Below are 11392 nucleotides of genomic sequence, written 5' to 3'. Positions count from 1 at the left end.
GGTACATGTGCACAAGTAAAGAACATTTGCTTTTGAAATGCAGTATATGAATACAGAATAGGGTAAATCATCGTTTTCACAAATAGAATACAAAGCCAATTTTTTCTTCTTTTTTTTACTGCCCAAATGTCCACTAAAATATTTTTTTAAAAATGGGACAAACACATTTATTTAAACTCAAAACGTACTTATTTATCTATTATTATGATTACAGTTTTTTCATATATAATAGTCTCAATGTACGTATAACGGTGAAACAGCAGAGCATTTTATTGTTCCTGTTTAAATAAAGGTTCATAAAATAATGAGGTTATAATTAGTCAGGCTTCTTTAGTGACTGAGCTAGAACGCACGCAGCTCTACTGCCCCCTGCAGACAGTCTGCAGAGGCACACCACACAGGGGACACTTCCCATTCAAATAGAGGCTTGATGAAAAACAGGGTGCACGGTGGCAGAGTGGTTAGAGCTCTAGCCTCCCAATAAGGAGATCATAGGTTTGATTCCTCCCCGTGTTACTGTGGGTTCCCTCTGTGTTCTTCAGCTTCCTCCCAACGTCCAAACACATGCATGTGAAAGGTTGTCTGTGTTTCTATGGCTCTGTGATAACCCGATATTAATTTAATTTAATTGTTTAACATTTGAAACAAAATAAGCTCAGTAGAGACTCTCACAGCCTCACAGATTTGACTCTGCACGGAACACGGAAATTATTTTCAAGACCTTAACTATAAAATCATATATAAGTAGCCTACAAATAAACAGAAATGTACATTATTTTCTGTATGCAAGGGGAAACGTATCCCTGGACCTTGCACGAGTGTGTGAACTGTGTGATTTTCTGCAGCAGAGGGCGCCAGAGGAGTTCACGTGTTGGCCCAGCGCTCAGTGCAATCTATATATATATATATATATATATATATATATATATATATATATATATATATATATATATATACACTTGTGACTTGTGATAAGAGTGCGTTTCAGTGATAAATGCTAAAACATGTTTTACACGATAATGAAAGTATTGTGTACAAAATATATTTATATTTAATCTAACACTGTTAGATAAATAATTTCCAATCCTCATTCAAAGTCTTCTTCTATTTCCTGACACATTGAGCTGTTCTGACCCCTGCAGTAGAACCCCAGTAACATGACACAGAAATGGTCAGAATTATCTCTAAGCACATTAGAGCTTTACTTAACTTATGTTGAAGTAAATTATTTTAACCTGAAAGAATTATCTGAGTTCAATTGCAGAAGCCCATACCAGAGTAGCCTTATCTAACCTCTGCTAAGATGAGCCTTGTCAAGCACCATAAAAAAACATTGTAACATCAAATAAACTACAGTTCAAGTGAGGACAGATTTATTCACAGCATTTCAAACTAATCATGATATAATAGTATTATGACTATAAACACTGATATGGCCCACTCTATCTACACACATAAAACCTCTCTCAAACGCTGTAAAACACCATGGATGAGGCTGTGCACAGAGGTGCTGCACAACACCAGAAAAACTCACTTTATGACACTAAGTTCAGTTCAATTTGAAGACGAATGCACTAAATCAAAACTAGGCCAAAGTAGAACTCAATAAGGAAAAAAAGTTTTAACATTATGTTGTGTTGGGACTGTACTGTTGGCCTATTTATTTCTTGGGATATAAATTATTACATAAACCAATATTGTAATATCAACACTTGTGTGCAAGTGCAAATAGTTATTCAAACATAGTGAAAATACATAGTTAATATTTCATCGAGGCAGTAGTACATATTGTGCACTTTTATAGTGCAGATTAGGACGACTGCAACTGGAGTCGACTAATCAGTGATTCTGTTGTACACTGAGACTTTTAAAATATGTTATCAACCAAATAAAGGTTGAAATGTGACGACTGAAGGCCTCTAGATAGAAAATATTTGTGAATAAAATATTGAAATCAGATTATTTTTTTTAATGTGTTTTAGAATCTGTATAGTCCAGATAAAAATTACAATGATCAAAACGCATTTTATTTTGATTACTAATAGTTGAATAGTCACAATTAATCAATACATTGTTGTAGCCCTTTGAGCTGCAGCTGCATTTGACTGAAAAGACCCTTTACGTCACAATAATCGAAATACTTAGGATACTGTTGTGTTGGTGAAGGTAAGTGTTGTAGTTGAACTTCGGCCAAGACATTCTCATACATCTTGTATTTATCACAATAATCTGTTATTATGCGCTTCCTCATGATCTGGAAACTGGTACAAATAATCACATCTGACACAAATAAGAGCTATTTAGAAGGTTATCCCCGTTTCCCCTTATGCACCAAATAAAGCCCTTGAGAGCGATCCTGGCTTCTGATCAGACTAAACTTAGACCGTCTCAAAGCTAAAGGCTAACATGAGTTCATACTGAGATGTGATCATGTTATCATGCATTTGGCTTTAGGACCAAAGCGCCGCTCTTTATGAACAAACAGTAGGTAAGTTACATGTCTAATGATTTAACATGTTCACTCAACCTTTACTTTCTGCTTGAGTTGATCTCTGCAGTCTCCACATAGAATAACAGGGCTGTTAATCGGGAATTGGAACTTCTATTAAATATTGTGAAGCTTGTAATAAAGATGGATGGTGGTAAATGAAGTGCAGAGCTCAGGAGCTCAGGACCCTCTGTGAACATTCCAATTCAAAGCCTACTGTAAAAAGGAAATTTGGGATGAGTCTTTCAGAGCTCTTAGGACATTTAGCCTTTGTCTTTGGAAAAAGTGATATCCAAATATAATTTTTAGGGTTAAAAGGCTTTTCTCTGAACCTCCAGCTTCAATACATAAGCATATATCTGCTACTGTCATGGTGTTCTATTAAAGTCTATTAAAGTCAACAAGTACATACACTATACTACTTGGACTACTACTTCAGCTAATCAAATCCAGAAGGTCGTCTCCTCCTGCTGGAGAACTGCTGTGGGGATGATCGTTCAGCTGCAACACAGTATTTAAACCTGACTGATGCAGCGAGTGCATTCTCATTTCTGAAACAACCATGTGGAAAGACAAATCCTGTGGTCATGGAAAATATTTGTGTTTGAGAAGTGTCAGATCATTGGCATCGAGCAGAGAAAACATCTTCAGAAACTAATGTACTACAGATCTGAACCTCAGAGAGAGTGTTTGGGACGAGCTGGAGAAGGCTTTGTGCAGCGGTCACACCATCATCAATGCAAGATCTGTGTGAGGAATAACGGCACACTGATGATTTGTGTGAGGAATAACGGCACACTGATGATTTGTGTGAGGAATAACGGCACACTGATGATTTGTGTGAGGAATAACGGCACACTGATGATTTGTGTGAGGAATAACGGCACACTGATGATTTGTGTGAGGAATAACGACACACTGATGATTTGTGTGAGGAATGACACAGATGATCTGTGTGAGGACTTTTTTAATTTCTTTTGACAGGCAGTGTATGTGTGTATGTGTGTATGTGTGTATGTATGTATGTGTGTATGTGTGTATGTATGTATGTATGTATGTGTGTATGTATGTATGTATGTATGTATGTATGTATGTATGTATGCATACATTGACACTGCCTGTCAATGTAATCTATAAAAAAAAAAAAAAAAGAGAATAATGACTTGACTGAATTGGCCTTGACTTGGTGGTTTTGCACTTGAGTTATGTTGTTTCTCATTGGACATCAAACATCTTTTCATCCAAAATTGTTAAATACAACTTTTCTAAATATAAACAATTCATTTGAATATAGTTTGACCCGAGTGGAGCTGCTGCTGACTGTGTGGCAAAGTTTACACAATATGAAATCAATGGGAGCACAAATGAGTCATGTCCTCAAATCTAATTTATTTTTTAGAAATATTGGTGGCGAAACATTGTGACTTTTTATTGTCACAATTACTGTACCATGACTGTCGAATTGATGATGATCAAACTTTTCAAATAGAAATGTTAAACATGCTTTATTGACATTCAATCTGAAAATGATTCACACATGTTTATTCTTGGAGCGTAGGTTAAGTCTGCATTAGATTCTTTCGTTTTTAAAATACTTACAACAATCACACCCTCATCCCTTACATTTGCATTGGTTTCTTATATTCAAACAAGGAAATTAGATGAAATAATAGGCTGAATCGGAGTTGAGAGGACGGGTTGAAGCAATCCGAACTAACTTCACCAGACAAATTGAAGATAAAAGCTCACATTTAAATTCACAGCAAAGACACAGTTTTTACAGGGGCTGAATTGTGTTTCTATGATAAACAAAGCGCGTAAGTCAAGAACATGACTGTGGTTTTAGCTGTAAAAATATTTCTGATTAGCCGAGGATGGAACTTGCACCAAAAGTGCCTCAGGCGGTTCTGCCATTTCCAGAAAACCAATAACGTGCTCACTTTGCCAAACAACACTATAAAGGACATTGTTAATGTGCAATGGATATCGTCATAAACCAGTAACCACACCCAGCGGGCTCATGGGCCGTGTCCCAGCTCCCACAGTGTGAACACCAGCAGCAGAGCAGAGCACACCAGCAGCCCCCCGCCGTACCGCTGTGACCCCGCCCCTCTCAGCAGGTACTCCACCCGGGACCATGAGCCGTTGTTGGGCAGCGGCTCCAGCCCCAGAGTGCGGCACATGAGGTTGTACACATCCACAGAGCGGATCGGGGCTGCGCGCACGTTCTCTTTAAAATCTGCACACACAGAAAGAGGACAGTCAATCACCAACAGCATGTGTATCGTTATCCCGATATTGATACTCAGACAACCTCAATGTATTAGTTTAGGTTTGATTATATGACAATATAATATGAATCGCAAAAGGGCAGAAATATCACTTTATACCATTATTTGAATGAGTCTTGGTGGTTCCAAACTTTTTCCATTTACGGATGGAGGTTATGACGTCGGACTAAGGACACTCGCTCTGCAACTGTCCACAATTGGTTTAAAAATCACCTTTTCACCCGCATAATCCAAAGAAACGCGAAGAAAAGGGAAGCACAAACGTGTGGGAGTCCCAGCGGGTGAAGAGGGTAAAAACACTGAAGGTTTGGTCAAGAAGGTGATCCTAGAGCTTGTTACCGGGACTGAAGTTACAATAGACAGAGCACAACACCTGGACCAAGCAAAACAAGAAGCTAATAAACCCACGGCACTGAAATGGCACAAGTTAAAGTCACATTAGCTGCTGAGGATGGACTGATCTCAATCCTGGTTCTGTTGGACCTCAGCGCAGCGTTTGACCATCGACCACAACATTGTACTGTAGAGGTAAGACTGATGTAGGTGTCGGAGGCTCCGCCCTCAGCTGCTTTAAATCCTGTTTATCGGATAGTTACCAGTTTGTTCATGTAAACCAGAGCTCCTCACCTTGTTCTAAAGTGGATCAGCACTTCAAGACAAAAACTGGTTCATCCTAAGGACAAGATGCCTACACAAAACAGAGCAATTCTATCCAATGCAGTGAAGAAAGTTGTTAAGAGCGGTTCATAGTGAGATTAAACAGCCACTTTACAAGAGGCTTTAGACACTCAAGTTCAGGAACACAGAGTGCTGTGCATTTTCATCTTAAAGCCACAAACTACTCCTTTGTGGACAGTGGGGTGAAGATTCTAAGCAGGAGAAAAGATGGTTTGAAAGAGTTAAGGAGGCCACTTTTGTTAAAAAAGAGAATCCTTCTTTAAACAGAAATGCAGGTTTGGAAGTGAACAGCAGCATTTTGAAGCGCTGGCCAGTCTGCTGTTAAGCAGGAGCTCAGTGATGAGAGAGTTGAAGCCAGGCAACAATAAGATTAATAAGCCCCATGACAAGGCTGTTAACTTAAAGAAAGAATATTAGTTTCAGGCGAAAATCACAGTGTAAACAAAAACAGGAGACGCTATTATCAGGAGGTTCTGCCCAGAGGGCGGGGCTTGCTCAGAGTAAGGGATCATCTCAAAATGGGTTGAACCTGAAAAGACGTAATTTTTTTCGTCTCTCTCTGGACCCCCTCGCCCCCTCAAAAGACGTTGATAAAACGATAGTAGCTTGATAGACCCTGCTCACCTTTAGTTCCTGAACATCCTTTGGTAAGTTTATCAGTAGAAGTTATGAATTCTCCAAATAATGTCACCTGTTACGCATGTTTGTTTACTCAATCCACATGGTCCACGGCGCGCCGTGGCCAGCGCGGGGAGCGGGGCGGGTGCCTCCTCGCGCTGGCCACGGCGCGGGGAGCGGGGCGGGTGCTCCCTCGTGCTGGCCACGGCGCGGCGTGATCACAACGCACCGTGCGCACGGGCCGCGGTGCGCGCACAGGCCGCGGTGCGCCGTGCTCCCCCGTATGCACTCCCCGTGCTCCGCACCGCACCCGCCGCCTAATGTTGGCCTAATGCTCGTTGCTGAGACAGTTTTTTAGCATTTCAAAACAATTACTGCCACAACGATGTATTGAAGCTTCAAAGCAACAAAAAGATGAAATGTAGGTTCAAACCCCCCCAAGACGAAAAATATTACGTCTTTTCAGCTTCAACCCATTTTGAGATGATCCCTAAGAGAAGTATCAGAGCTGATCCGCAGATTGAGAATGACTCTTGGATTTGTATTATTTTTATTTATTCATTCAGGAAAACCCAATGAGAAAAGTTATCTTTTTCATGGTCCCCATGACAACACAGAATAAACAACAAACAAACAAACAAACACACAAACAAAAACACAAATACAACATTCAATAAAATTAACCAATAAATAAAAACACATTTAACATACAATAGGAGATAAATGTATATAAAACAAGTGAATTGACTAGCTCTTTAAAAATCATTAACAGAAATAAAATTATTTAATTTAAAAATTCTCATTCTCATGGATGTATGCAATCACCATCAACGGATGAAAAAGAATAATTCATTAATAGGACATAGCATTAGCTTTCCTCTGTTTCGGGCGAACGAACAGATCCACACAGTGGCTGTAATTTAGAAATACAAACTCATTTATCTAATTTGTTGCTTTGTGACAATAAATTATCTATATTTTCAATCTGGGGCTATTTTGATTTAGGGGTTCAAACTGTATTCTGTTTGTAAAGGTCAATTTGACGCATTTATGTTTTATGGTAAGGTTTTGCTTTATTTTGGTAACTTCCTGTGTAACCGGAAGTGATGGTAAAACGGAAGTCTATTTGACACACTGGAAAAGACGAAAAGTAAATTGAACAACGGAAAACGGACAAAACACGGACAAAACACGGACAAACTCAAGGATCTAGCTACAGTCGACAGGGGAACAAGGTCTGTAGTGGAAAACGATTGTATTTATGAGATATTTGAAATGTTAATGGATGTATATGTTGTGAAAATATAGTACCAATGTAATGAGTTAGAAATACGGGGATTTTCGTCCAAAATGTAATTGTCTTTTTATTTTATTCTGTCTAGCTCTTACGTTGGTTGAATGACACGGAAAGGATCATTAAAAGACATTTAACCATCAGTTCTGGCCTTCTCAATTCGACTGGACGCTACACTGTTATTCATGTATCTTATGTTAACTTATGATAAACGATTCGTAAAATAAAGTTAAAAGGAATTAGGGTGTTATTTTTGCAGGTTTTTATTTAATATTTTCTAAAAATAAAATTATCAATTAGCTTAGCCTTAACAACGTTTATCCCACACTGACGTCATTATGGAGACTTCCATTTTTCACTGGTAACTTTCATATCATCAATTGTCACATTCAGAAAATCAATTCATATCCTCAAAATTTGTCATTTATAATTCTGCACTTGTCAATGATTATTTTAGGGTTAATTATAAGTTATAGAAGTGCAGTGATTTTAAAATAAAAAAGGACCATTGTCCCACTTTACCCACATTCACCCTAATATTTACTGTGTTTTGTGACTATGGCAGATCCGAGAGTATTTATCAAAAATAAACATCATGAAACTTTCTTAACAAATGATGACTGGTGGAATAAGGCTATATCTGACGGAGAACCATTTCTATTTCGCAGCTCATGAATGAGTTTTAGTGCTAATGCAAGGAGACCAAACGAGTGGTCTGGTTCTTTGGACCAAAATGGAATGAAAAGCCTGCACGTGTGGACTCTCATAATGAACAGGTCCTAAACTGTACTCTACAGCAGTAATAGTGTCGACCTGGTTCTTCCAGTCCTCTGCTGAGGCTTGTCCTCTGCTGAGGCTTGTCCTATGCTGAGGCTTGTCCTATGCTGAGGCTTGTCCTATGCTGAGGCTTGTCCTATGCTGAGGCTTGTCCTCTGCTGAGGCTTGTCCTATGCTGAGGCTTGTCCTATGCTGAGGCTTGTCCTCTGCTGAGGCTTGTCCTCTGCTGAGGCTTGTCCTCGTTTGGACCAGTGTTCTGAGTCCTAATGTAGTCCTGGTTTAGTCAATAATTAGTACTTGTCTAGTCCAGCTGCTGCTCAACCTGCTTAATAGAAAAAGTAGAGTGGAGTGGTACCGGGGCCCGCAGCCAGGAAGAAGGCCCTCATGTCCAGGTATTCATTGTCATAGCCGTGCCACCCGTTCTGCCAGCCCTGTTCCGGCCCCGAGCTCTCGTTCTGCCAGTACGGCAGCACATTCTTGTTCTGCCACATAAAACCACTGTTAGTTCACGCCTGCTGTTTAGGTCCTCACCATGTCCCTGTTACAGGAGGACAGACATTTGTACTTGTCCAAGTTTATGTAAAGCCTGCATTACCTGAACGATGAACCAGCCGGGCTCGGCCACCAGCGTCAGAGGAGACACAAACCTGCCCCCGCTGTAGTGGAAGCGCTTCGGGACCTCAGCCTTACTGTACACCCGCATGTTAGGGACAGATGCCAGAGCAGCATGCACCTGAAGACAGCAGGGGACAGGGGACATCAGGACACTGTACACCCGCATGTAAGGCCCTTTTTGAAACCGTGTCCTCCTCCCTTTTCTTACACACTAATCCTCATTTTGCACATTACTGTCGCAACATTAATTGGCGTTTGAAATGGAGTCATGTTCCATTCGTGCTCGGCTGGCCAAGCGTCTCCAGCTTATTTAAAAGGACTGCTCTGACTCCTCAGTTTGAACCTCCTCCGTCCCATCACCATAGCTCCAGAGTTCAGAATTTAGTTTCACGCTTATTTAGAAACGCTAATTTCTTCATTTAAGCATTTAGATAAATAAAAGAGAAGACTGAGACATAATATGCTTTGGAAACAAAGAGATGGAAATTCATGTGTTTGACACGTAACGCCGGGCGATTTGGGTAAAATATGATTTCTCTATCGTATTCAAAGCTAGGCTGGTGGAGCTCAGGTCTGCAGGCAGATCTGACGAGAACTATGGTTCAAATCAAACTTTGAGGTCAGTTGTGTGGTTCATGCTGTCGCGGTGAAGTGCTCGCTTCCTCAGTCTGAGTGAAGAGAGTGCGTCCAAAAGTCAAAGCTGCGAGCTCTATGAAAGAACCTTCGGTCAGCTGTGAAGGAGCCTTCGGTCAGCTGTGAAGGAGCCTTCGGTCAGCTGTGAAGGAGCCTTCGGTCAGCTGTGAAGGAGCCTTCGGTCAGCTCACCTGCTGGAGCTTGTCCTTCAGGGGCCAGAGGCTGACCACAGGGCCCCGGTCCATCATCTTGGTGATGTCCGACATGTTTATGTACTTGTCCAGCTCAATCACTTTGTCCATCCACTGGATTGTGGTCATGCCGTGGTCAGAGAACATCAGCACATTCAGCTTATCCTGCAGGCCCTTCTCCTGAAAACAATACAGGACAGAGAAGACACGTCAGAGGACATGGTTAGAAGTCAGGTCAGAGGACATGGTTAGAGGTCAGAGGACATGGGCAGAGGTCAGAGGACATGGGCAGAGGTCAGGTCAGGTCAGAGGAAATGGTTAGAGGTCAGGTCAGAGGAAATGGTTGGAAGTCAGGTCAGAGGACATGGTTAGCGGTCAGGTCAGAGACATGGTCAGAGGTCAGATTAGAGGTCAAATCAGAGGACATGTTTAGAGGTCAGGTCAGAGGACATGGTTGGAGGTCAGGTCAGAGGACATGTTTAGAGGTCAGGTCAGAGGACATGGTTGGAGGTCAGGTCAGAGGACATGGTTAGAGGTCAGATTAGAGGTCAGGTCAGAGGACATGGTTAGAAGGTCAGAGGTCAAATTAGAGGTCAGGTCAGAGGTCAGATTAGAGGACATGGTTAGAGGTCAGGTCAAAGGACATGGTTAGCGGTCAGGTCAGAGGAAATGGTTGGAGGTCAGATCAGAGGACATGGTTGGAGGTCAGGTCAGAGGTCAGATTAGAGGTCAGGTCAGAGGATATGGTTAGAGGTCAGGTCAGAGGACATCAGCAGAGGATGTCAAATCTTCTTTGTAAATTCATTGTGCAATATTTTGTTCTCATGTAAAACCGTAAAGGTATATATAAATATTTTATTTAGTTGTGTTAAATGTAAAATTATTGTGTTTTACTAGTGTTTTAGCTGTTAAAAGTCATATTTATAGTTATTTATAGTATTTCATTTTTATTGTGATATTGATATTTGAAGGCTGTATGTCTGTAACAAAAACTAGTCATTTAGCTTGACCTGCAAGGCCTTCTCCTGGACTCACTACAGGACCGAGGGCAGAGGAATGGACAGCAGGGACTGACCACGATGCTGCGGCTGAGCTCCAGCATGGCCCCGTCCAGCTCCTGCACGGCCTTCCTGACCTCAGAGGAGTCTGGCCCAAAGTGGTGGCCCTCCACATCGATCTTCTCATAGTACACCGCCGCCATGTGGGCCTTTCCCGACCTGAGAGGAACAAAGCCACAGCATGGGGACACAGCAGAGAGACACACGGTAGAGACACACACAGCAAAGATACACACAGCAGAGACACACACAAAGCAGAGACACACAGCAAAGACATACACAGCAGAAACACACGCAGAAGAGACACACGCAGAAGAGACACACAGCAAAGACACACACAGCAGAGACACACGCAGAAGAGACACACGCAGAAGAGACACACGCAGAAGAGACACACAGCAGAGACACACACAGCAGAGACACACACAGCAGAGACACATACAGCGGACACACATACAGCAGAGACACACATACAGCAGAGACACACAAACACACACACACACAGAAACACACACACAGCATAGACATACACACACCGCAGAGAGACACACACACACACACTGCAGAGACACACACACACACAGCATAAACACACACACACACAGCAGCGACACACACAGCATACACACACACACACACACACACACAAGAAGCAGAGAGACACATACAGCAGACACACACAGCAGAGACACACACAGCAGAGACACATCCAGTAAAGACACACACACAGAAAAGACACACAGCAGAGA

General features: G+C 41.6%; 1 protein-coding gene across 1 annotated transcript in view; it reads right to left on the bottom strand.

Annotated features, from left to right (window-relative positions):
• Positions 1 to 4107: 4107 nt before the first annotated feature.
• The window catches only part of enpp6 (ectonucleotide pyrophosphatase/phosphodiesterase 6), a 34134-nt gene continuing 26849 nt past the window's right edge, over positions 4108 to 11392 (bottom strand). The window contains exons 4-8 of the mRNA XM_072435591.1: positions 10661 to 10802; positions 9586 to 9765; positions 8742 to 8879; positions 8502 to 8628; positions 4108 to 4727 (exon numbers count right to left, since the gene is read on the bottom strand). Coding sequence (XP_072291692.1) covers positions 4507 to 4727; positions 8502 to 8628; positions 8742 to 8879; positions 9586 to 9765; positions 10661 to 10802 — 808 coding nt within the window. The 3' untranslated portion in view covers positions 4108 to 4506. The remainder of the gene's footprint in view (positions 4728 to 8501; positions 8629 to 8741; positions 8880 to 9585; positions 9766 to 10660; positions 10803 to 11392) is intronic.

Source organism: Eucyclogobius newberryi, unplaced genomic scaffold (assembly GCF_026437365.1).
Source record: "Eucyclogobius newberryi isolate DKJ021-1_F unplaced genomic scaffold, fEucNew1.0.hap1 SCAF_11, whole genome shotgun sequence".
Taxonomy (NCBI): Eukaryota; Metazoa; Chordata; class Actinopteri; order Gobiiformes; family Gobiidae; genus Eucyclogobius; species Eucyclogobius newberryi.
The sequence above is the reverse complement of the archived record's forward strand: the minus strand, read 5'-3'. Positions and strand labels throughout refer to the sequence as shown.